General features: G+C 59.1%; 2 protein-coding genes across 13 annotated transcripts in view; both read right to left on the reverse strand.

Annotated features, from left to right (window-relative positions):
- The window catches only part of CLK3 (CDC like kinase 3), a 29,542-nt gene extending 9,947 nt beyond the window's left edge, over positions 1-19,595 (reverse strand). The window contains exons 1-7 of one of the 9 annotated variants that reach the window (XM_078079093.1): positions 19,412-19,595; positions 12,963-13,133; positions 12,702-12,787; positions 8,899-9,038; positions 8,524-8,630; positions 5,695-5,742; positions 161-312 (exon numbers count right to left, since the gene is read on the reverse strand). In XM_078079093.1, the coding sequence (XP_077935219.1) occupies positions 161-312; positions 5,695-5,697 (155 nt within the window). In that variant the 5' untranslated portion in view covers positions 5,698-5,742; positions 8,524-8,630; positions 8,899-9,038; ... (1 more) ...; positions 12,963-13,133; positions 19,412-19,595. Of the gene's footprint in view, positions 1-160; positions 313-3,635; positions 3,904-5,682; positions 5,743-8,523; positions 8,631-8,898; positions 9,039-12,701; positions 12,788-12,962; positions 13,134-19,411 lie in introns of those variants that run through there. The other 8 variants (XM_078079090.1, XM_078079091.1, XM_036117749.2 and 5 more) reach the window with 8 other exon arrangements.
- A 2,216-nt stretch (positions 19,596-21,811) lies between these two features.
- ARID3B (AT-rich interaction domain 3B) overlaps positions 21,812-25,817 on the reverse strand; it is an 89,535-nt gene continuing 85,529 nt past the window's right edge. For all 4 annotated transcript variants that reach the window (XM_078079098.1, XM_078079097.1, XM_036117754.2 and 1 more), the window contains one exon: positions 21,812-24,275. In XM_078079098.1, coding sequence (XP_077935224.1) covers positions 24,112-24,275 — 164 coding nt within the window. In that variant the 3' untranslated portion in view covers positions 21,812-24,111. The remainder of the gene's footprint in view (positions 24,276-25,817) is intronic.

The raw sequence follows: 25,817 nt of genomic DNA on the forward strand, positions 1-25,817 counted from the left end.
GAACACAGAGGCCCGGGAACGCAGCTGAGCTCGGGGGAGAGGGGCGCAGTGGCAGAGGCGGCAGGCCCCGAAGGAGCCCAGGGCCGCCACGAGCCTCCACGCTGTCTCCCCAGCCCCGCTGAGGGATGGAGCCCCTCCCTCCCACCTAGCCCCCTGTCACCTTCTGGACCGAGATCTCCGGGGCGGAGGCTCCCTTCGAGACGGGTACCGCAGTCTCCCTTCGTGCTCCCGACTGTAAGACCTCCTCCTCTTCCATCGGTAGCTCAGGTACGGGTCTGGCTCAGGGGAGCGGTATCGCTTACAGTGATGCATCTAGGCCGCGGGAAAGAGAGAGCGCTGCTCAGTGCGCAGCCGGGCGGCCAGCCACCTCCAGCCACTCTGGCCCCCGGGCTGCTCGGGGCGCCTAGGCGCTCCTGAAGAAGAGGCCCATTGTTGTGTTTGGGGGCAGCCCCTCCCAGGGGTTTATGAAGCGAAAAAGAGCTCTGAGGTCACACTGGTCAAACAGCACACGACGGGCAACACCCTTCTGTGCCAATGAACAGACAGCTGCCTCCCCAGCACGGCAGCGCGGGGCCTGGGGGCTCGGGGCACCCGGCAAGCCGGCACAGGTGCAGACAGAAGGGGGCGGGGCTGGTAAGCACCATCCCAGGAGACCAAGGCCAAGGAGAGAGGAGAGCCTCCTGGGTGCAACTCCCTCCTGTCTGTGGGGTCCTATGAAGTGACCGGTCTGTCAAGCCAGAGGCCAGAGTCAAAGGGCTGTTGGCAGGGAGCCAACACACAGGAGCAAAGGGTGAAAGCCCTCAAGTCCGAAGCCAAGTTGCCTGGCTGAGGCCCTGAACTAGACCCCACTCAAGGGAGCAAAGACCACACATCAGTGTGAGAGGCCACAGGCGGAAACGAGAAGACCAGCCCTTGGAGGAGGAGGTGCACAGGGTCTTACAAACATTCCCTAGCCGATCCGAGGGGCTGGCCAAACATTCCTGGGGGTCCGTCCAGCCCCTGCTGCTCCACGCTCTGTCTCAGCACCAGCACACTGGTGCCAGCATCCTCAGAGCACCCGAGTTTCTTGCCCAAGACCCCTGGGGCACCCTCCGACCAGCTGGGATGCCATGCCAGCCAGTGCCTCGCCTTCAGCCGTACCACTGCTGCGAGACCCCCTGTTCCGGTCCCCTCTCCTGTGCTCATCTCAGGAGAAGCCGGAGGGCTGAGAGTCTGGCAGCTTCTGTGCTCGGAGAGGCAGGCCAAAAGGGCCCTACCTCACTGTCCCTGTTCAGCAGGGACTTAAACCCACCACAGGAAATTGTCAGGCTGGACCAGACACCAGCTGAGGAAGATGGCTATGTGAGGCCAACTCACTGTTCCACCCACACCCAGAACGCTGGCCAGCCTTCCTCCCAACCCTTTACTTGGCCTTAGCCAACCTCCAACGGTGGTCAGTCCTGGGCTCGCCTGACTAAGCACATTTGGACAAACCCACTGAGGCTGTCCCATCTCATGAGAAGGGTCTGTCAGGAGAGCAGAATGAACCAGCTCCCTGTGGATGGGCAGGGCAGCCAGGCGTATCTGACTAAAGCCCTGGGAGCTTCTCCATGATCCTGAGGAAATCCCTGCTCTCGATCTCCCACCAGCAGGTTTCTTCCCCTATCTATCTACTGCCCAGGCCCAGCAACGCTTGGAGGTAAATACTATGTAAAATCACCAACAGCTCCTCAAAAGCTTAAACTGCTGTTCTGTTTTGACGATCAGCTGACCAACGTTTCACTGTTTTCCTGCAATTACCCTGGGTCAGGTGCCCAAGTTATGGAATGAAGGCAGTATCTCACATCTCCCTAAGTGACATGGAAGATGCTCTGGTGGCCAGGCAGGCAAGGCACCAGAGCTGGACGATGTGGTCTGGTCCACACCAGGCCAAAGACTCCCTCCTGGGACCTAGACGATTCTTATTCCCACACGTGTTCATGTTAGTGGGCTGAGCACAGATTCAGAGTCAGACAGATTTTGGTCTGAGTCCCGACACCACCGCTTCTAGCTGTGTGCCTTCAGGCAAGTTATTAAACTACTCTGGCCTTCAACCTTCTCTTGCAACAAGGGGACAGTAATCTCTGATAGGGCTCTGTGAGAATTAAATTACGCTACTTCTTTAACAGTGCCTAGCACACGCCTTTAGGTCAAACACATTAATGAAGTCAGCTTTTCATTAACAAGGTTCAAAAGATTCCAGACAACACCTCTGGGTCTATGTTAGGACATAAAGGATATTTTATAAGTCCCTTCCAGGGGGAGAGAGAGCTCTGGGTAGAAAACCCCAAACTAAATCCCAGTGCTGCCACTTACTGGCCTCATGACGCTAGGTCTTGGTCATCATACCTGAGAACTGGGAGACAACACCTCCCAGCCAACTTGGCATTGGAGATGACAGGTATGAAAGCTATAAAGTACCACACAAGGTAATCAGAGAGGAGATAACCTCTGCTTCAACACATTCTAGGTAGGGGAAATATTGGGAATACCAGATGTCCCTCATTATCTTCCCAGCCAAGGCTCTAGATCCCATTTCTCTTCAATTATCTCTGAAGCTCTGAGACCGCAGCAAATAGGTTAAGGAAGCGAAGGGTCACAATTATGTTCAGGAAGGCTCTGCTCTTACACAGGGAAGAAAGAGATAATGTAAAGGAAACCAGGCCAAGAATGCCAGCTTTTTTCTGAGCATAGGCTTAGTTGACTTCTCATTTGCAGTTCCTGGCCAGAGAACTGGGTTGACAAGAAGAGCAGCCAGCCAGGCCAGCGTCTACCCTCCCGGATCCCAGCCACTCCAGCGTCCCATGGTTATTTTTGGCTGACGCTGCCCCACCACTGCAACCTCAAACCTGCCACCTTACAAGCCGCCACCACCGGGTGAAACGCTCCTCCTTTTCAAGGGCATGGAGGAGGGAAGCTGGAAGGCAGCCAACTCCGCCTCGACGGGGGCCTGGCCCAGGCAACTCCCACCCCAGCTCCACACCAGAGCACCCGCACCCGGAACTAAAGCACACACAGACTCCCGGACCAGGGAGCAGCCCGGGCATTTGTACTGTCAGCTTGGCCCGGCCCCTCCCCCGGGCTGGAGCGGCTCTATCATCACAACAAAACACGCTGGAGGCCTACGGCCCTCGCTCGCGTCCCTTCCTGAGGCGCCCTGGGTCTCAGAGATCTGAGCCCCTTCCCCCATAACCGCCGCCATTGGCGGCGAGGGGCGACCCGGGAGACAGGCGGATGGCCAGCCTGAGCTAGAATCAAACTTCAGGCCGCGCGGGGAGGAGGAGTCTGCAGGCCTCGAGCAGACGGTATGGGAGGGGTCTGAAGGCCCCTCCAGGCTCTCCCAGGTAGGACCCCGACCCCATTCCGTGGGAGGTGCAGGGCCGAAACTGGATCCCTGCAGGGGCCTCAGAAGCCGCTCTGGCTCAGACTCCGACACCGCGGGATCGAGAGGTCGGGGTCTGCGGTGACCGCCCCTCCGGGGGAGAAGCGGCGGGTCAGGGGTGAGAGGTCGCGGCCGCGGCCAGAGGCGGGCCGAGGGGGAGAAAGAAAGAGACAAGGCCGAGACGGAACCGGGAGCCCGGAGACCCGCACCCAGCGCGCCCGTCCCGTCGACTCACCCCCCGCCGCTGCCGCCGCCGCCGCCGCCGCCGCGGGCCTGGGCCCACACTCACCGTCTCCCAGGATCCGGCTGTGGCTAGGCCCCACTCCCCGCTCCGAGCGCCTCTTCCGCTTCCGGCTCCGGCCTCCGCCCGCGGCGGCCCCGCCCCTCGCGTGACGCAGCCGTCGCCAGTCCCTGCTCGACCCGGCTCGATGGCCTGGCCGCTCTAGGCCCCGACTCGAAGGCTCTGGAGGACCCGCCTTCACCGCCCCGGTTCGGGCGGCAGCAGTGGAGACTGGTTCCGGGAGGGCAGAGGGGACGTTCCCGGCTGCGGCCCGCCCCCCGTCGTGTCGCGACGCACGTAGGCCCCAAGACTCGCCCCGGGTGCCGTCCCCGCCCGCGGGCGCCGGGAGCCGAGAGGTGGAGCCCCGACCAGGCCGGGGGACCCTGCCTCCTCTGTGGATCCGCCCCCGCCCATGCCCGCCAACCCTTTCCTGCGCGCGGAGAGGCGGGCATTGTTTCGCTGTTGCCTCAGTGAAAACCGGGCGGGCCTTGAGTGTCCGCCTGGCCCCGGGACCCCGGAGGGCGCCAAAGATGACGGAGGCCTGTGTCCTGAGAGGCTCGGGAAGGCTGGCGCCGCTCCCGGTTTCGTGGAAGAAGCAAATGAGACCTATTCTCTTTGTGTGTGGGGGGGTCTATTGAAGACCTGCGGCACGCCCGCATTCCCGTGGGCATCAGAACAGTTTCGGGGAAGATCCCCGAGAGCCACCTCGGCGGGGTTTCTGGAGAGACGGGGTCTGGGGGAAAGAGAGTCCCCTTTTCCCTGAGCAGCGCCGTACGCAGACTCGCACTGTGTCTCAGTTAATAAAACGAAAACGCCGCCAAAGGAAAGCCCGCGATCAGGCCCCGCGGGCCATTTTTCCGAGCCATGCGACGCCCCCTTTTGCCGAGGCGGCGACGGTGGGATCGCTGAAGCCCCTCCCACCCGCTGTCCCGCCCCTCGTCGGGGCGGGATAACGGGACCCAATTTTCCACAGGAGAAAGCCAAGGTCGGGTCTTTTGGGGGACCTTACGGATTGTGAGCGTTCACGCCCCAGGGCTCTAGCTGGTATCGCCCAGCTAAGCGGGCGGGAGCGGCCTCTGGTGGCCCACACGCCCCGCCAGCGCCGGAGCGGGAGGGCCCGGGCATCTTCGCCGGCCCCCGCCCCTCCCGGGACCGCTCTGAGGGGGCGGGTCGCGCCCACTCCCCCAATGAGGGCTGGCCACGCCTCTGACGCGAGGCGTCCTCACCCCGCCCGGACAGGCGCGCTGCGAGTCGGGCCCCTCCTTCCGGAGTTGAGGCTGTTCCTCTGATCTTTGGTCTCCGGCTCTCGCCTAAACTGAGGTCCGACGGCGTGGCCTGAGGGGGGTGCTTAGTACCCCCCGCGCCCCAGTTCTGTTAGCTCCACCACCCCATCCGAAGTAAACAAGCGAAGCTAAGGCAACACGGAGGCTTGCTACGCTCATGTGGCCTCAAGAACGGATCCCCGTCCCCTTCCAACCAAATGCACCCGCCCCCCAAACAAATTCAGAAGGCGCTTCCAGTGTGCTGTGGGTGACCGAGAGCCCGGCTGTCCCCGCCCCTCGGTCCCGCTCCCTTGGGATCCTGCCTCCGGGGCCGGAGGTAATGAGTTGCCATTCTTGCCCGGGCCCCCTTGCGGGGCCTGTACGACCACACCAGCCTGGTTTCACCTCAGGGTTTCATCCACTCAGCGACGCGAAAGGACTGTGTGTCTGCTCCCCCCCCGCCGCTTGGTGTGGCCCGCGGTTTCCATGGCTCCTAGAAGCCAGGACCGCGTGGGCAGCTGAGGGTGGAGGAGCTCGGGGAGGCTCCTGTGTCCAGCCCTGCCCTGGGCGCCGGGCTCCGAGGAGGTAAGTCGGGCGCATCTTCCCACCAGCCCTTCCCACATCGGGAACCCAGGAGTCCCTGCCTCCCGGTAAGGAAGCCGCTCTCATCCTCTGAAATGGAGTAGGAGCCATCTCCCAGCCCCCTCTCCAAAATCTGCAGTTCAGTAGCTGTCCCGTGCCTCAGATTCTACCATTAGAGCTTCCTTCTTTTGTCTTTTTGCTCCCGAAAGAACGCACACCTAGGAGAAAAAGAGGCAGGGTGTCAGGCCCTTGGAAAAAGGTCTAACCTGAGATGAAGTACAGGTAACTTCCCCCCCCCCCCCCACACACACCCTCCCACCTCGTTCCCCCAGTGCTGGAAGGCTGCAACTTTGGCAGCTCTCGGCTGGGGAGTTCAAGCGGAGGGTCACCTCCAGAGGACCCTTGCTCCACATCCCCAGCCCCTTGGGACCCACCTCTTTCCCCAGGCCTCTATCCTTGTGCCCACCAAGCCTCTTCTGTGCGGGCCGAGAACTGCAACACAGTTCAAGGGCACTGGGGAAATGCCCCTGCCCTGCGCCCTGCTACCAGCCACCTGAGACCCACAGGAGCTCCTGCCCCTCGTGATCTCCCTTTTGCCCTGCTGGGCTCCTGGCTCGGCTTGCTGCCTTCTCCAGGCCCCAGCTCCTCTGATCCCCTCCTTGTCCTGCCGCCCTTGCTCTCTTTCTCCCTCTCTTGTCTGCCACATCCATCTTTGCCTTCTCTGGGGCAGTTAATTCACCTTTGAGCTTCAGCTCCAGGGTCACCTATCTGGAAAGCCTTCCTGGGCGCTCCAAGGGAGAATCAGGCTCCCCTTCCCTGTGCTCCCACAGCACTGGGGGCTGTGCCTTCCTCTGCGCAGGCTCTGTAAATTCAGCATCTGGCCCGTGCCACTCCCCACTCCCGCAGACCATGAGCCCTTCCACAACCAAGCCAGGCAGAGTTGGGGTTCTCAGTAAGCGCTGGGGGCGGTCTGTGGGGAGCGCCTGTTTTTAGTGGGAAGACAGAGCACCCAGCCAGAGTGGAGTTGTGGGCGCTGCGCCAGGGTGTGGGAGGTGGGGGCGGCGGACAGTCCTCATAGTCCATCTTGGAGAGGCCTTGTGTGTGGTGAAATGTGGAGAGAGAGCTCGGAAGCGGCCGCAAGAATGTGGGCGTGGAGTCGAGAGAGAAGAGGTGTCTGCGGGGAGAGGGCTGGTGGGTGGTAGTGCCATCCTGAGCAGGGAGCGGGTCTGGGAATGTGAGGAGTGAGCAAGTCAGTTAGGGGGGCGGGGGAGCTCAGCCCAGTGACCCTCTCCTCAGTGGGTACTTTCTCCCTGTGCCCACACAGAGCTGGGGCACAGTGCTTGGTGCCCAGGTGCGTGGGTGGGAAGACAGTGGTAGGATTCTCTTCTGAGGCTCAGTCCCTGGAGGTGAAGTGGGTGGGGCCTAGGGCTCAGGGCCCCCATCTTCCAGCTAAAGCTATGGAAGCCAAAGGGGTACTGAAGCAGTAACTTGGTTTAAGGGCTTCTGACCCCCTATATTAGAGCTAAACTACGGTGTCCCCAAAATGTTTCCCTGTCCCCTGCCATTTCCAGACTCCTATACTGGGAAGGGGAGCAGCAGGGGTCGGGGAGTGTGGGCCCAGTCTGCAGTGGACCCCCTTCATGACCTGGGGCAGCTGACGTCCCCTTTGGAGCTTCAGTTCCCCCTCCTGAAGCCGGGGAGGGCCAGGTGAACTTGGTAACAACCAAGTGGCTGGGCCAGAGTCAGCACCGCGGCTCATAGGAGCTGTTGGAACTGAGAACTGTTTAGTGGGGTTGAGGCAGATGCTTATTTGAAATTTGAATCACCAGGGAAAATCCTGAGCCAAGGTGTTGTCAGGTTTAGGTGCATGCTCAGCACCAGGGCCTTAGTTTCCATATCTGAAGGGGCCTCAGAAGCTGGTGCCCTAGCTCCAGGGTCTCCCAACTGTCCTGCTCTCAGGACCCACACTGAGGCAGAGCCCCATGGACCTGATGCACTGCCCCCATCTGGTCCCCCTGGCCCTCCTGTCACTTTTGGCCACTGGACTGTGCCTGCTCACTGAGCCCCACTGAAGGGTGCAGGTGAGTGTGGGAAAGGTGGGCACGGCAGCCCCTGAGGCCCAGGCTGAAGCCTGGCTCCTCTTTCCTGGCAGGTGCTCAGACAGAGCCTTGGAGCAGGACGGGAGGCCCTCAGAGAAGGCCCTGTGGGTATGGCTGGTAGAGAGCGGGGGCACTGGGCCAAGCTGGCTGGCCACCTGCACGCAGCGCTGGAGGCCATGTCTAGCCAGCACAGGTGCTGTGGAGGCAGGGATGTGAGCTGGGACTCTGCAGGGCCCGGGGTGAGCTCCTCATGCAGGAGCAGAAAGTGAGGCGTCCATCCTTCCCTCCCTGATCTTCCTTGCTTATCCACAGGGGACCTCAGGAGGTCCCCTGTGCTAGCAAGGTCCTCTTCCCAGGCTGGGAGCTCCAGAATGCTCAGGGCTGGTGCTCACATCTGGGGTCATGTTCTCAGGAAGAAGGCTTGTCAAGGTCTGGGGCATCCAAAGGAGACAGACGGGAACTGGGTCCCCAACAGGGCTGCTGTGCTGAACAGTGTCATCTCCGTGAATGGCGCCCTCTGGAGGTGTGCAGTGCATTGTTTGGTGTGGCTAGAGGCGCTGGTTGGAGGCAAAGGAAGGACCGGGGTCCCTGTGGCCCCCCCAGGGAGAGTTGGAGGGAGAGGCTGGTTTTAGCTCAGTGGACAGAAGAGTTTCCTTCAAGGCCCAGTTGCCCTGGTGAAAGCTGCAGTCCCCAGGGAGAGAGGAAGGTGAAGGTTCATGCAAGCTGAAGGTTCTAGGGGAGGCACCCAGCACCCCTGCCCCATGTGAAGGTGTGGTGGGCAGGGCCACCTTGTGATAGCCTAGGTACCTAAGCCTTTAGTGACCTGGGGGTCTCAGCCCATAGCTGCCCCTCCTAAAGCTCCTGCTCCATACGGTGCCTGGGGTGACCCTGGGGACTCACCTGACAGCCTGTCTGCTCCTGCCTCCCAGCTCTAGCATTCCACGACAGTGTCCCTGGTCCTCTTGCTGGAGCTCCAAAGCCATCAGCAGCTGGTGTCTCAGGTCCAGCTGCAGGTGGAGGGTCACACATCTGGAGCCCGTAGTGATAATAGCTGGGCACCCCCTTGGAGCTGTGTCCCTTGTGTACAAGCCAGGGCACAGGTCTGTGCTGGGCTGGCAGCTGGGCCCCTGGCTGGGCTTTTCACAGCTGGTGGAGCCAGCCTGCTTTATCAGAATCTGCAGGCACTCCTGTGCCTGGGGGCAGGGAGGGCCCTCTCCAGGGGCTCAGTGCTGCCTTCAGCCCTCCCCCCAGCAGGTGGAATGCTCCCTGGCCCACCTGGAGCAGGAGGGGCACCAGCTGCAGGAGTCCCAGGGACAGGAGTGGAGGAGGCCAGACCAGGACGCAGAAGACAAATCGGAGTGCCCGGTCGTGGGGGAGGGGCCTAGTGGCAAGAGGTCCTCCGGTAGGATCCGCTACTGCAGACAGAAGTGGAAAAGGCCAGCCGTGTTTGGACCAGAGGAGCCAACAGCCCCTTGGCCCAGAGCCCTCCTCTAAGTGGGTGCGTGGCAGGGCCCTGAACACTGGCCCTGCCTTATACTTCATTCTCTGGTCTTCATTCTTGGAGCAGCAGCTGGGGAGGGAGGGCAGTGCAAAGATTTCTGTGCAGCCCAGGGAAGAACACCCCCACCCCCCAACATTTGGGAAGACCTTGCCATGACCCAGCCGACTCCCCTCCTGGATCAGATGGGAAAACAAAGCCCCGAGGGTGGGGAAGAACTCATTCAGGGTCAAAACAGTGTGATCTGGAGGCTGTGAGGAGACCCCGGGATGTGTACCCGCAGGAGATGCTGGTGTCAGGCCTGAAGGGCCAGGAGCAGCGATGGGATGGGGACAGGGCCCAGGCACTTCAGGGCCTGGGTGGAGTCTTAACCCCTGCCCAGGCTCAGGATGCGACCTTGCTGCAGGGCAGCTGCTGATGCTCGCCCAGGTGGCCCAAGACAGCCGGCAGGGTCGGCCCCACAGGGAGTCCAGGGTGCCAACTGAGCCAGCCTGTGCCCACCTGTGCCAGGGGGCAGAGAAGCAGGGGAGTCTAGGCCCTGTCCTTGGGGGATTCCGAAGTCAGGTGAGGAGCTCTAGGGACACCATGGGAAAGAGAATGTCCAGGAGGGACAGATTGGAGCAGGGCCTCGACATAGCACAACTCTAGCACACGCCATTCACCTTGTGGTCCCAGAAAAAGAGCACCCTTTGGTAGTGCGCATCCTGGTACTGTCCAGTGTTAAACCATCTGGTCCAGAACCAAAGCCTGGAGTTCGGAGAAGCCTCTGTGGGCTGGGGTCGGAGGAGGCCTCCTGGAAGAGTTGCGTCCCAGAGGATGAGGAAAGCAGGGGCTCTGGTGGAGTGGGCTCACGGGTAAAGACCTGGCAGCTAGCCTGAGCAGACTGATCCCAGCCACGTGAGCCCCACAGTCCTGGTGGATGCTAAGCCATGACTGGGTGGAGTGGGGGGTCTTCACAGGTGAACAGGAGACTTGGAAGAGCTAGGCAGAAGTGCCAATGACCAGTGGTCCGCTTAGAGCAGCCGTCCTAGCGGCCTCAAGGAGAGCGGGTGTCGGAGGGCCCCGTGCAGGCCCCAGAGGCAGAGCACCAAGGCTGCGTGCGGGTAGGGCGGGGTTGCCATCAGTGCTGGGGGTGGCCCCTGGCCAGGAGACATGGCAAGTGGCTGCTCAAGCCCACCCTCAGGTTGTCCAAGCTGGAGTGGGTGTCCTGCTCCCACACTGGGTGAGATGACCCTGTAAGCAGGAGGTGGGCTAGCCTCTGTCTCCAGCTGGAATAGTCCAGAGCCCCAAACCCTGAACCATGGGGCCAAAGCCAGGCTCCCTTCCCCAGGTATCAACACTCCTGGTTGTCCCATTTTGGCCCTTTTAGGGGAGCATGTGGGAAATCTTAAAGCTTCAACAAGTCCTGTCTCGGGCGCCTGGGTGGCTCAGATGGTCAAGTGTCTGCCTTCAGCTCAGGTCATGAACCCAGGGTCCTGGGATCAAGTCCCATGTCCGGCTCCCTGCTCAGCGGGGAGCCTCCTTCTCCCTCTCCCGCTCCCCCTGCTTGTGCTGTCAAATAAATAAATAAATAAAATCTTAAAAAAAACAAACAAACAAGTCCTGTCTCTGCCACACATGGCCAAGCCCCCGCTGCTGGCCCAGGGCCAGCCTGGTGGGGCGGGGGGAGGTGAGATGACCTTAGCTGCCGGGCTGCTAAGGATGTCAGGATGCTTGGGAGCGGAAGTGCCCAGGACAGAGGCTCTGTGTGTGTAGGGGCCACGGAGGAGGCATCTCTGCCCCAGTCCCCATCCCAAGCAGTGAGACATAGTGAGGACATCTGTGCAACTTGGAAAGAAACCGTTGAAAATGGGTTGGGGCTATCTGGGGCCCATGCGGTGTTCAGACTGCTCCGTTTCTACTAGCACCCTCCAGGCCCAGGAGGTACCAGCGCCCCTGCAGGGAAAGCTGGAGGAAGAATCACATCAGAAGGTGGCCAAGTCCTGGAAGGCATGCGAGCACCAGGTGGCATTTGCCCTGAACTTTAAAGAGGAGCTGCAGAGCTGCCAGAGATAGAGTGAGGCCTGGCGTCCCCCGCTGGGTGCCCTCTGTCCGCCTTCCTCCCCCTCCCCACAGGCCCCTCCTCCTCGCTCTCTTCCCCCGCTGCCCAGTCTCCCCTACTGCAGGCCAGTTAGTCAATTTCTGCTCTTAGGATGGCCCCTAGCTTTACCCTACACTTCCTCCCTTTCTCCTGCTTCTTCCTCATTATGCTGCACCCAGCCACTGACCCACTCATCCATCCATCCATCCATCCATCCATCCATCCATCCATCCATTCAGCATACATTCACTGAACATCCACTACGTGTCTGGCCCTTTTCTGTGCACAGGAGAACCACAGTCAGATCAGACCACTCCTTGTCCCCAAAAGCTTGTGGTTTGGGGCCACACAATCATCAAGTGAGCAATTACAATATGCCCGCTGAGGGGAGAGGCACTGTGGGAGTTGGGAAGGGGGGCAGCAGATGGGTACATCCTCCACATTGAGGGGATTTCTGAGCCTCTGAACTGTCACGGAAGGATGAACAGGAGAAGGAATGAAGGGCATTTCAGCAAGAGGGAGGAGCACATGCAAAGGCCCAAAGATGAGAGGTGTGGAGGTGGGGCAGTGCTGTGAGCAGTCTCAGGCCCAGCTGAGAAGTAGAGGGGGTGAAGGGGTAAAATGTGCCACAGGCCAGAGCAAGGGGGGCAGAGAAAGGGCTGGGGTGTCTGGGGCCCTGTCCACCAGACCTGAACTCCAGTTTGGGGACCGCCTCCTTCCGGCTGGTGCCCTCCCTTAGCCTCCAGGGCAAATGTTTGTGTGTACAAGCAGACTGGTGGACACACACCCACCCACACCCCCAGAGACACATGCATGCTCCCAGATGTGCACACACAGACACAGAGAAACAGAGTCATCAAGGAGGTGGCTGGGAGATGCAGGGATGGAGAGTTGCGAGGACCCAGGATGGGGGCGTGCTCTGCCGCAGTGAGGCTGATCTGTTGATCTGGCTGGAAGGAGTGTGAGAAGGTCTCAGCAGCCTTGGGCCTTGTAAAATGTGGGGTTGGTCTGAATCAGTGTATCTTGAACTGGGGTCCAGAGCTTTGCTCTGAGAGGGCTGTTAGTTCCTCAAGGAAGCAAATTTGCAGCGATTGCAACTGCGCATTTGTACAGAAAGAAATCTCAAGTTTTTGTCTGTTTCTCAACCCAGACCCCTGAGGGTCGGGGGTTGTCTCCTCAGGGCCTGGAGAGAGACTCTACGCTTTCTGGGGTGTGCACACTAGTCAAGATGGGGGTCTGCAGTGGACAATGTCAGTGAGAAAGCAGGGCTCACAGTGCCGGAGGGTGAGCAGTGCTGCCGAGACCTTCTCTCTGCCTCAGGGCAGATTCAGGTGCCCGGAAGGAAGTGGTGCAGAGTGGGCCCTATGCAAACAACATGCAAAGGATCCAGAAACCGGTGTCCCCGTGGGCCCCAACTCTAGGGCCTTCCAGTCCTCTGCTTCTCAGGGACAGCGAAGGCCATTTCTCTCCAGTCCCCAGGGAGGCCTGCCCAGGACTCACCTTCTGTGAGCAAGTGGGTGCCCCGGGCTCTGCGCCTGTCCAGGGAGGGTGGCCTAGAATTCCGTGCTGGGTCATGGGCAGGAGTCCTGTGGGGAGCAACCGATTGGTCAAAGTCACAGCAGGGCAGAGGCTCTCAGGGAGACTGGGCAACAGCTGGCTGGCAAGAGGGTGTGAGGGGCTCCCAGGGCCTCCAGCACCCTCCACCTCCATCCCATCCCCCACCTCAAGCTCCTTCTATACTGACCCCTTCTGGGGTTTTACCTCAGTCTGTCTTCCTCCAATCCTGATCCCAGGATCCTGTGCTCTTCACTGTCCCCACATTAGTGGTTAAGATTGTAGGTTCCGGAGCCTGAATACCAGGCACAAATCCTGCCTCCACAGTCTACTGGCTACGTGACCTTGGGCAAGTTACTCTCCCTCTCTGGGCCTCATCTGTAAACAAACAAGGAAACAGACACCAAGAACAGTTCCAGTTCTCCAGCAGCTGAGCAGGAGGGTTCAAGCCGGCAAGCACGGAAAAGGCTGAGAGCCGGGTCGGCACGCAGTCACGACAGGTTCGCTCCGATCAGTACACGCTTCCCGCTGCTGCAGGCAAGGCCGCCTGGAGGCGAGAGACCCCCTTCCAGTCAGGGTCCTGCTGGGGCCAGGGGCCTGCCGCCCGCGGTTCCATCTCAGCCCCCCCTCTGTGGTAGTGTGCTAGGGCTGCCCTGACAAAGCGCGAAGTACCACCACCGGGTGTGTATGTGTGTGTGTGTGTAAGCAACAGACCCTTCCTGTCTCGCAGCTCGGGAGGCTGGAAGTCTGAGACAAGGTGCCGGCGGGGGGGTTCCTTCTGAGGGCTGTGGGGGGGCACCTGTGCCTGCCTCTCCCGGGCTTCTGTGTGGCCGCAGTCCCTGCTGTTCCTTGGCTTGTGGAAGCATCACCCCAACCTCTGCCTTCCTGTTCACAAGGCGCTCTCTGTGTTGTGTGTGTGTGCATGTGTGCGTGCGTGCGTGCCCAAATTTCCCTTTTAGAAGAACACCCGTCAGATTAGATTAGGGCTCTCTCTAATGGCTTCATGTCACCTTGATTACCTCTGCAAAGACCTTATCTCTAAATAAGGTCACATTCTGAGGTACTAGGAGTAAAACACAAACATAGCTTTTTGGGGGGGGGGAGTATACAGTTCAACCCATAATGCCTCTCAATTTGCTTCCTGCTACCTTCCTGTTGGGTGGGTTGGGTATGTCTTGAGATCTTGGGAACCCAGCTGTTGTGTCTTGCTCTTCCCCTCATTTAACCCCAGGCCCCTGACACGGCTGTAGAAAGACTGGAGGAGCCACAGGAGGGGCCGCTGTGAGGAGGGGTGGGCACTGCTCAGTAAGCCCCCAGGCAGGCTAGGGTCCAGGCTGGAGATCAAGCTCCTGTCTACAGGCCAGGCCCTGCCCAGGCCCAAGAGCCTGTGTGTGTTTATGGGCACAAGAGGATGGGGTGGGGGGACGGTCCCCTCAGATGGACGCGACAGAGCAAGATGCAGGCTCTGGGGAAGAAAAACCAGATGGCTGCCAGGATCCAGAGGTGGAAGGTGGGGAGGAGCTGGAGGCTGCCTGCGGGGCCCTCAGGTCCGCGTGGCCTGGGCCTGCTCATAGCCCAGAACAAGAAGGAGAACCTGGACAGTCCAGTCAGCCTAGAAGGGAGGCCAGTGTCCCTGAATCCTAGCCGCCCATCCTCTGCCCACAGGTGTAGGCCACGGCAGAGCCCCCAGCAAGCCCCCAGCATCTGCACAGGGCAGGTGAGCTCCGCTCCACCCTCAGCTCCCCTGAGGAGGCCCGGGGACCAGACTGGCACCTGCTGAGTGGGCACCAGGCAAGCCCACTCCCCTCAGCCTCCAGCCACACAGCCTGTTGGGGAGGCCCTTGTGGAATCCTCCCTGGGCCTCTCAGGCGGGGAGGACAGGGTTCCTAAGGACACAGATGAGGCTGTGGCCTGGTGGCCCTGGCTATCTTGGCTCAGCTCTTCATCTGTACACTGGGAGTGGTGTCGGCAGTACTTAGGGGTTCTGATCCTCACTGATCCCATGACCCTCTTCGGTTTACCCAGTGGGTCACTGTCCCTGGGTCACATTATGTCCAGCTCGTAAGAATTGGGCCTATGCCCCAGCTGAGGGGCCCCCTGGCCTTGGGCGGGCTAATGGTGCTCAGAATGGGGTGGGGATGAAGGGACAGATCTTGCTGTCCCACCAGGCCCCAGGAGCTGCCAGAGCCAAAGCTGGCAAAGGAGCCAAGTAGTGTTGAGGGTGGGCGCCACCAGAGGTAGAGGGGAGAGCTCGGGGGCAGGCAGGGCAGGAGCTGCTCCAGCTCCCACAGGAGGTAAAAGCTGGTTGGGGTCCTGGCTGCCCTCCCTCAGATCAATGTGGGGGCAGGGCTAGAGGTGGGGCCTCCCAGGCAAAGGAGAAGACTCTGATCCACCTTTGCTGTGTGGACTGGGCCCTCTAAGACCACACTGGGCCCTGATGACCAGGGACCGGAGGAGCTGAGACCAAGGCCACCTGGGGAGGTGAAGGCAGGGCTGAATTCAGGAGGCATGGAGGGTAGGGTGCCTGGCCTGTTGGAACCAGGGAGTTGGGATCAGGGTGTGCTCACTGAGGGTCAAGAGCAGAGCCTAGGGGTGCCTGGGTGGCTCAGTCGTTAAGCATCTGCCTTCGGCTCAGGTCATGATCCCAGAGTCCTGGGATAGAGCCCCGCCTCGGGCTCCCTGCTCAGCGGGAAGCTTGCTTCTCCCTCTCCCACTCCCCCTGCTTGTGTTCCCTCTCTTTCTGTATCTCTCTCTGTCAAATAAATAAAATCTTTTTTTTTAAAAAAAAAAGAGCAGAGCCTAGACCCATCCCGGGCTGGAGCACCAGGCGGTCCTGCCCCTGCACTGTGGCTTCCCAGTCAATGCAAAGTGCATCAGGGCTAAGGCTTTGCAGGCCAGGGACCTGCATGCGGGGAGACGGGAGGATCTGGAGATGGGGAGGTTTTGGAGACCTGGCCTGATCTCAAGAGCCCTTAGGCTGGGTGGTGTAGCTTATAGGGAGCACTGAGGGACTATCACCCATTTGCATTTTTGGATTCAGGGGAATCTGTAGTCACCTGTACGGTGTAGAGGAGCAGAATGAGGCCATCCTGCTCCCTCCCCCAACTGCTGTTCTATCAGCCTCTCCCAGCACCTGACGGCCATTATGCCCCTTGTTTGGGTCAAGGCAGAGTCCCAGGCAGGCCCCTGTGAGAATGGGGCTCTGAAACCAGAGTCGGGTGATGTCCTAAAGCACCAGATCAGGTTAGGACCCAATGACCCCCTCTCCCCGCCCCCCCCTTTCCCAGCCTTCCCTGAAGGAGGTGGGCTTGGAGCTGGCCCGGATGTGTGCTGAGCTCCAGAAAATCTGGGACCCAGAGCTGGAGGGGCTCAGCAGCCGGCCCCAGAGGGTGCCCAGAACCTGGTGTTCAGCACCTCCGTCTCTGTGCTTCTGCCGGGCCTGCATGCCCAGGGGGCCCACGGTCCCCTATGCCCAATCCCCTGTGCCCCTGACCTGCCCTTCGCAGACTTGGTCAAACCCCTCTCCACCTCTCACTGCTTCTTTCCCCCCTCCCCAAGGTGGCAGAGAGCCGTGCCAAGAAGCTGAGGGTAGAGCAGCAGTGGTAGAAAAGTGAGGACCATGGAGTGAGGGGCACCTGGATCTGAGGGGCTCTGCAGGGAGGAACCCCCTTCCCTCACAGAGGGGCTCACAGCTCTCCCCCCTCCCATAAGGATTTGGGATAGACAGGAGAGGGCATTTGGGGACATGCTAAGAGAGCCCTGTCATCCCCTGGGTGGGGGGGACACAGTGCCAGGCCTGGGACTTGATGTATCTCCTGGTCTGCCTTCTCCTCTCTGAGGAGGGGAGCACAGGGGAAGAAGCAGGAGGGGCATGGCGAGGAGTTAGGACATCTGGGTTCCTGGGCCTGGGGTCACGAAAGAAAGGAGGGTGGCCTTCAGAGCCAAGAAGTCCTGTGCTCGCGTCAGCTCCACCACGGACCAGCTCAGTGAGCAATGAGCAAGTCTGCCTTCTCGAGGCCTCAGTCTCCTCATCTGTAAAATGGGGATACCACCTTACCTACCTCAGAGGATCATGTGAGGATTACATGAGACGGTGCGCCTGGCTCCGTGCCTGCTGCCTGGTCCCCCTGAGTTTCCCCTGGGGTCCAGTTAGGGTGAGTCAGTACTAAAGTCATAAAACCATGGAGGTGTGCCCAAGACCACCTGCATGTAGGGCTTTAGTCACAAAGTCTATTTATCCAGTATTTCATCAACAAGGCATTATTTACAATTAATAAACTCAGGAAACAATGTGCTGTAATATGCAGCCGCCAATGATAGACAATGTAGCATGTTCCACTGCCCGGAGCAGCTCCTGCTTTATACTTGAATACCATGGAGGTCCTCATCTTTCTGACCCTGCATGGAGGAACCTCATGGGATGCGGACTTCTATCTTTTGCCTCAACTGCTCTCTGGGGACCCCTTAGAGAATGGGGTCAACTCCAAGAGTTCTGACCCTCAGGCTGAGAACAGGGTCCCCAGAGGGCAGGAGCCGGTGCAGCTCTGAGCATCAGTACTCTAGCACTGGGAGGGCAGGAACCTCCAGCCACCTCTCAACCCCTGAAGGTAACAGCTGGGGACTCTCCAGAGAAGCAAGCAGAGTGACCCCTGCCTCCCTGTGAGACCCAGGCCCAGTTTCTCTCTCTGCCTTGTCTCCCCATCTGCAAGCTCGGGGTGGGGGTGGAAACAGGCCCAGAGGGTCCTTCCAGCTTGGGCCTTTGCTGATTCTGAATGGATTCCTCAGCTCGCCTCCCCTTTCCTGGGTAGAGCTGGAGTTACTCCACACCTGGTACCTGCCCTGCCTCTCTGCCCTCTATGGGCTCAGCTGCTGCTTCATCTGTCCCCAGATGTCAGACAAAGCCCAAGAGCCAGGGAGGAGAGGTCTGAGAAAAGCTGGCAACCAGGGCAGCGCCCCGACTGGGGGAGAAAGGTGGTGTGGAGACTGAGGCCTAGAGTGTCACTCTGCCACACAAGAGACTGAGGTCCGCCCTTTGCCCACAGTGAGCTGACAGCAGACTGACAGGCTTTAGGAACCAAGGGTGGGCAAGGACTCCCTGGGGAGAGGGGAGGCCTGTATGGCTATGCCTTTAGCCCCCCATGCCAGGGTTTCTGTCAGGCCTGAGCCACGGGACCTGTCACAGGTGGCTGCAGTCAGAGGCCTCCCTGTCCCCTGCCTGCCATAGAGGGCCTGAAATGCCCTTGTTGGCACAAGGTTCCTGACTCTCAGTGGATGAGGCCACCTGCCCTTTCCCAGGGGGGACCCTGTGGCTAGGAGTAGAGCTGGGTAGGGAGTGGCCAGTGGGGTTCTGGGGTCCTTGTGGGGCTTGTTGGTCCATTCATCGCTTTGGTGCCAGCAGAATGATGACCACGGGCCTTCTGTCTTGCTGGTGAAGGCCTTGGGCACTGGACTTTAGACTTTTCAAAGTGAGTTCTGATTCACTTGTGATCTATAGATCACTCTATAGTCCCCATTTTACAGATAGGGAAACTGCCCAGACAAGGGCAGTAATGTGCCCAAAGTCATACAGCAAAACAGCAGCTAAACCCCCTGATTCCCCTAACCTGTCCCAGAAAGGTGATTTCTCGTTTCTGAGCTTGATAGAATGGCCATCTTCAATGGCCACAGGCAAGGCTGACTTAGAGTTAACCTCCCTCGAGGTCACCTGACCATTTTTCTCTTTCTGAACTTCCTTCCCTACCCTGCTGTGTGTTTCCTTGCCCTACAGAGCTCTGTCAGCTGGGCCATGTGCTTCCAAAATCGGAACCCTACTCAGCTCCGTCACTCTACTTAACTTTCTCCATCTACTGACTTAACTGAAGCAGAGTTCTGCAGAGGGGGAATCTGGCAGGGTGGAAGGACAGAACACCTCTGAGATTGTTTCTCAGTGTCGTTTCTGCAAAATGTTCTCTGCCCTCCCTGCCATTCACACCACTGCAGTGGGGGCTGCCGAGTTCTCAGTGGATGGGTCCAGCACTGGGTCCTGAGCCCAAGTGAGCCAATGGCCCCTTCCTGATCACTAGACTTGAGACAAAATCGTAGTCTCTCCAGGGCTGAAGACTGGACACAGAGAGAACTTGGGAACTGTCAACTGCTGTTTTTCACGGCAGAAAAAGCTTAATTTCAGTGAGAGCAAATGGAGCCGACAATTCCCAGGAAGTGGAATTGGGATGGCGAGATTTTGGTTCAGCCCAGGAGGTCTCTTGTATGGAAAAGACATAAACTTGACCTCTGGGATGGTCATGTCGCCTTGCTCTGTGGCCGGGGCAGCAGGGCGAGGGGGTCTTCAGACGGAGAGGAGTACGTTCCATTGGCAGCGCTTGCTGAGGCCAGCCCCAGGTTCCACTGTCCTTGGGGTCCTCCACACCCGGAAAATAAATCCCTCTCCTTTCTGCTTACATGGGCCTGAGTGGTTTGGGTCCCCTGCCAAGGACCCAGTGCGCTCCAAACCAGAGTGCTGCCCTCCCGGAGGGCCCTCCCTTCAGGCCAGGCACCCACCCTCCACCGGCTCACTCCCGCAGACCGGCTCCTGTTTGCTTTCTGCCACAGAGGGCGACCCCGCCACCCGTTGGCCTTCTTGTCTGTCCCTGTGTCCCAGCTGCTGCCGGGCTTTGTACCTCACTCTTTCCAAGCGCAGCAGGGCCCCCGACTCGTCCCGGTCCTGCCTCTCTGGTCGGTTCCTTCTTCCCTTCCCTCCGGTGGTGATTCCGAACCTTCTTTCAGAAGCCGCAAGCCACCAACTCTCCTTTCCTTCCGGGCAAGGACTGTCAGGCGAAGGCGCAGTCGGCGTCCGGGCTTCCCTCCCCGCACCGCGCTTGGTCGCCCCGCCCCCTCACTCCCATTGGCTATGTGGAGGGCACGTGACCAGCCCTGACCAATGAGGTGGGGGGAGGTTACGGCGGGGAGCCGGGACGGCGTCTCTGGAGCACCTTGGGGCTGCTAGTGGCCGGCAGGTGACTCCCGGCCGTGCAGAGAGCAAGGGGGACATGGACAGAACGGAGACTTGGGACAACTAAATACACCCTCCAACCTCTGTTTCCTTCTGTCACCGGGCTGGCTCGCCCCCGCCCCTCACTGAAGGGAGGCACATGCGGGAGAGGTTAGGGCAGCTGATTAGAGTCCATTCCCAGCCCTGCCATTCACTAGATGTGTGACTTCGAGCACATTTCTGCTCTTTAGTTTCTTCATCTGTAAAATGAACAAAGTCACTGCCTCATAGGGGTGTGGGTGGAGTGGAAATGAGACATTGTGTGTAGAATGCTTAGCAGTTGTGGGGAGGGCAGACTTTGGGCTCTGTCGCCACTGAATTAGAAGCCCTGCAAGCTCTTCTCACTAGCTAAAGAACTCAGGCTAGTTACTCAACTTCTCTGTGCCTCAGTTTCCTCATCTGTAAAATGGGGATAATAGTCTCATCTCATAAATGTGTAGAGGATCCAAGGAGTTAATTCACGCAAAGAACTTAAACAGCACACACCAGCCTTCAGAAATTTGCTCTCAGGTCTCCTGGGGGCATCCTTGGCAGTTCCTCTGGGGTACAAACCTAGGAGCAGAATTGCTGGGCATGTGTCACTTTACTAGGTAATGCCAAAATGTTTTCCAAAGTGGTTAGACTAATTTACACTCCCTGGCAGTCTGTGAGAGTTCCCATTGCTATCCATCCTTGCCAAAACCTGGCATTGTAAGACTAGTTTGTGCCAATCTGATGGTGTGGAATGGCTTTCTGCACATTTCCTTGATCACAATGAGGTCCAGCCATTTGTATTTCCTCTTCTACAAAACACCTGTTCATGACTTTGCCCCCTCTCCCCAGCCCTTCTTTTTGCCCCCCCCCCCTTTCTTAAGATTTTATTTTTTGACAGAGAGAGCACAGCAGGGGGAGCAGCAGGCAGAGGAAGAGGGAGAAGCAGGCTCTCTGAGCAGGGAGCCCGATTCGGGGCTCAATCCCAGGACTCTGAGATCAGGACCTGAGCCGAAGGCAGATGCTTAACCAACTGAACCATCCAGGAGTCTGCTTCCCCCCCACCCCAGTTTGTCATTTTAAATACCAGTATCTTTTGGTAAACTCTTTTGGAGAGTCTAATTTGAGAAATTCTTCCCTTGCTCAAGGTCTTTAAGATATTCTTCTGTATTTTCTTGTTAATTTGAAATGGGACGGAATTGCAGTGGCCTGGCACTTTGTTCTTCCTAGATTCTCCAGGTCTGTCAGGAGCCTTACGCATCTGCCACTTTCTCCCCCAGCATTCCCCTGCAGTCACAGTGCACTGTTTCCACCTTGGAGGTCTCTGGACCCAGCTTCTCTTCATCTCTGCTAGGCTAGGCCTGCTGCGGCTCCACGTGGCAGCTCCCTGCTGTGTCACAGGAAGCTGTCAGATGTGATACCAACTACTGGTTACCAGTTATTAAAGGACTGGGGGTGCCTGGCTGGCTCAGTCAGTAGAGCAGGCAACCCTTGATCTCAGGGTTGTGGGTTTGAGCCCCACGTTGGGTGTAGAGATTATTTTTTGAAAATGCACTACAAAGGTGCTTGGGTGGCTCAGTTGGTTAAGCGTGATCCTGGGGTCCTGGGATCGAGCCCCGAGTTGGGCTCCCTGCTCTGCGGGGAGTCTGCTCCTCCCTCTCCCCCCACTTCTGCTCTCTTTCTCTCTTGCTCAAATCAATCAATAAAATCTTAAAAAACAAAACACTAAAGGACTGTTCATTTCTTTCAAAAGGTGTTTAGAAATCAGTGAGAGAAGCTCAAGACTGTCCCAGTGTCTCCCTCATCTGCTAGCACTTCCAAACGGCAAAGAGGTCCCCATCTGCCTGCCTCAGAGGGCTGCATGGACAGGTGAGGCATGTGTTGTTGTGGAAGAGGGCAGCTATAGATCCCCCTTGCTTTCCCTCCCTGCCTATTTCTTTTGGTTGCACCAAAACTGGGTTGTAGCCATAGGGTGTGTATCATGGCAGAAAAAAAGGCTGAGCACTCTGGGGTCTCGCTGCCCACTGGGAGAGTCACAGAAAGCACCCAAGAGACCTGCTTGTGTGAAGAGGTAGAGGTTTATTGAAATATAAACATTCGAGAACATGTAAGATAGAAAATAACCACCACATATACAGACACTTGCTGCAAGAGGACGTCTGAGGTATTTATCACTGCCTAGGCTACCCATGTGCTAGAACATTTTCCTGGTCAGAGTACACATAGACGGGGGGGGGGGCACGGGGGGGGGGGAGCCCAGAGCAGCCCTGGCCCACAGCCTGCCCTGTGCCCTTCAGGGAGAGCTTCTCTTGCCCGGGTCCCTGCTCCTGGGACACCTGCTGGCATCCCCTCTCTTGGGCTTTCAAGCTGCGTGGGGAAGGGGAGAGGATCCAATGACCAGAAAGCCACAGTGCACTGTCCCTGCGTCCTCTGGCTGGGAAGAGTCCATCCTTCGTGACCAAACCCCTGAGAAAGACACACTGGCCAAATGTTGCGACACTTTCAAGTGGGCCCAGCGCCAGCCAACTGGGCTCCTCCCTGGCACCAGATCCCAGACGCCCTTCTCTGCCCACCACCTGCGCTTACCTGGTGGGTAAGGTGGGAAGGCTCCTGAGGCCAGAAGAGGGTCAGACCCCAGTGGATGGGGCTGTGTGAGTGTGTGAGAGCGAGTGTGTGGAAGCCTGGGGAGGGGAGCGAGAAGATGAAGTCCAGCAGAGCTGCAGCTTACCAGGCTGAGGTAGCTGTTTTGTGCTCAAGCTTTTGATTTCCTTTTCCTTTCGTAGACAGGGCCGAATGCTAGCCACACCAGGGCTCCCGCCAGCGATGTGGCCTGTCACCACCAGAGCCTGATGATGTCACAGTGGGTGGTGTTCTATGAGCTCTGCAGGGTGTACTCAATGAGAGGGGAGCCCTGTGTGACAACCACTCATCTTTCCAACATGGGAGCAACCTGCTCCAGCCCAGGGTCCCAGAGGAGGACGGAGTTCACAGCATCCCCTTATCCCCTGGGGCAGCTCAGCCTCTCTGGCCTGCCCCTACCCTGAGATGGGAATGCTGAGTGAAGGGCAACTGTTCTGTCCCCACCCTGGGGAGCCAGGGAGGGGTGTGAGACAAGCCTTGCTCCGGCAGGAAATGGGTCAGGGGCCATCTTCTGAACTGTGTGGTCTCAGGACCCAACCTTCATGAGCATGGGCCTCTCATTCCACCGCTTCCCCCGCCACTGTGATCCCTGAGTCATCTCTCCTGCCTGCCTCCCCGCCTCCTCACTGGGGTCTTAGCGAAGGGCCGGAGGGGCTGGGGTACCAAATGTTTGCTCGGCTTTGGGGGTGATCTGCTTTCATTTCTTTGGTGCTACAGTAACAACAATAAAAATTAAAAACAAAAAAGTCAGCAAAACACATATAAAAAAGATTTCAGAGATGCAAATACTTCCTGAAGAATCAAACATCAACAATTACAAATCTGAGGTATTTCAATGAACCTGACATCAGCAGGTTTGGGGATGCCGGGGCTGAGGTGGCCCCATGAGAAGGGAGGGCCCAAGGGACAAGTGGGCTGTTCTTGGGAGAGCTGGCCAACAAGGGCGGGTGAGGGCGTGAGGTCTGGGAGGGCCAGAAAAAGGTCCGTGTGAAATGGGTGCCAGGGCCTGCCTGGGCAGCCCCCTGAGGCTCTGCCTCTCCCTCAGCAGGTACCCGGTAAGCCCTGGGACTTGAGGACTGCCCTCGTGTGCCCCTTTTCCTGGGACCACTAAAAGGGGAGTATGGGGCCCTGAGGACTGCTTCAAGACTTGGATTTGAGGGACCCACACCCCTGGAACCAAACATGGTAGTCAAGGCGGGTTAGGAGGGCCCCATCCCATGCTCAGCAGAGAAAGGCCGTGAAGGCATGGTCTTGGCCCCTAGCAGCCCCACGTGGGAGTTAAAGATTGGAGGACTGAGCAGGGGAAGAGGCCAGTGACCCTGGGGTCCTGATAGAAGGCAGGGGAAGGGCAATAAATTAAAGGGGAAGGGCTGTGGAGGGCCTCCAGCCCTGTGCTGGCTTACAGATTGTCGATACACTGTGCCCAGGACAGGAGGTGGCCTGGGAACCCGGGAGGAAGCTGGACGCCCGCAGACCCCGCCCGGTTCTCCAGGGCGATCCCTGATTGGACAACGCTGCCCTGTCCTGCCCCTGCAGCCTCTCCCTGTCCCCAGAGTACAGCAGGACCTGAACGGAGCCTGGACAGACGGACACGTCCAAACTCTCAACATCTGGCCAAATGGTGTTTGACATGGGCTCCGTGAGATGAGGTAAATTCTGTGCATCAACCTCCTTCACCCTCGACAGGAGAGTGGGGCGTGGGGAGCTGGGTCCTGCCCCTCAGAGGGACCAGCTGGTGGAGGGCTCGGCGCTGGGGGTGCCCCGGGACGAGGTAGGACTCGGCGAGCAGTGGGAGCTGCTGCTGCCGCTGGCGCTGCCACCCAGGCTCTGGGGGGCGGGCCCCGCGATGAGGTGGACCACGGGCTTCTGGGCAAACAGCACACCTGGCGGGGGGGGAGGTGCGAGTGTGAGCAGCTGAGGAGACACGGGCAGGCGTGCTCTGTCCCCGCAAGCGTGCGCTGCCTGACCCAGCGCGGGGCTGCGCTCCTCCGCACCCCGCGCTGGCCGCCGCCCAGAGTCCCGAATACCTTCCCCTTTCGGGTGCTCACGGGCCGGCGAGGGGGCAGAGGTAAACCATGCTTTTGAGGGGACACAACCAGTGCTCTGCGGGCGCCGCTCCCTTCTCCGGCGGGTGGTGGGAACAAAGAGAAGGTCAGAAGGCAAGGGCGAGCAGGTCAGGAAAGGCTCCGGGGGAGAGAGCAGGCCTGGGCGTGCAGAAAGAGCGGCCGGAGGAAGGGCCGGCGTGCCAGGCAGAGCTGTGACAGAGCCGCGGCGGGGGCCCAGCAGCGTGCACTCAGGGCCGGCAGAGACGGGAGGCCTGTGTGCCTCTCAGGAGGCGTGTCTTACCCTGCACTGTGCTGACGGTGACGCCCCTGGAGGTGTTACGGGGAGGGACAAGATGAGATCTGTGTCTTACAATGCTCTCTGTGGGGCTGGGAGAACAGGGGCGACGGAGGCCTGCAAGGAAGCCACTCCCACAGCGGGGAGAGGCCCAAACCAGTAGCGGCGGTGCGGGCGGCAAGAGACGGGGAGAGAGCAGAGTAGCGGGGTGCGCTCGGCTCTGGGGGCTCCCAGGAACAATTTCCTGGTTCCTGGCCTGCGTGACTTGCACACCCACTGACAAAGGGCACAGGTGGGATGGGGACTGAGGCAGGTGAGGTCTGGGGAACTTTCACCTCTCTTCTGACTGCTCCCCATTCTGAGAGAAGAAGGTGTGATCTCCTCCTTTCTCCCGAGAGAGAGAGAGGATTATCAGCTCCAGGCACGGATCCCCTCCTTCCCTGCTTTCTCTGTGGACCCCCTCACAGCCCCCAAGCCTCCTAGGCCACCGAACACCACCAGATGGTAAAGGGCACCTAGGCCTTGCCTGCTGGCTCGCCTGGTCTCCTCGAGGGGCCCCCGGTGTCAGGCAGAGACTTCTGAATGTGGCCTCCGAAGCACCGGCCATGCGGTGACTGGCAGGCAACTTGGCATCACTGCTTCTCTGCAGGCTGCCTCCAGGAGCTCTGTCCCTTCCCTGGATGCAATCCTGATGCCCACCGCTGGTGGCCCAGCAGAGATCCAGAGCATGAGGCCTGCAGTGTGGTGCCCCAACGGGGCCCAGCCCCCAGAACAGGAACATTCAAAGGGACAGAACATGCCCTGAGGAAATGCCCCCAGTGTGACGGAATGTGCAGCTTTAAGCCCCTCCACCGGGCACCTCCCGAGCCCTCTGTCCAACATGAGGCTAGCATGCCTGGGCTCTCCGGCCCCCACTCATCAAGCTGCTCTTAGTAAGAGTTGGCTGGGCTCATGCCGAAACTCACACCTAAACCAAAGCAATGGGGGTGGGGAAAGGGCTGGTTTCCAGCATTTGGAAAGACTCGGTAGAGGTGCTAAACCAACCAGCCAACAAACAAACCACTGCCCAACCAGACTGAGAAGGA

The sequence above is a fragment of the Halichoerus grypus genome, chromosome 8, assembly GCF_964656455.1.
Source record: "Halichoerus grypus chromosome 8, mHalGry1.hap1.1, whole genome shotgun sequence".
NCBI classification, from domain to species: domain Eukaryota; kingdom Metazoa; phylum Chordata; class Mammalia; order Carnivora; family Phocidae; genus Halichoerus; species Halichoerus grypus.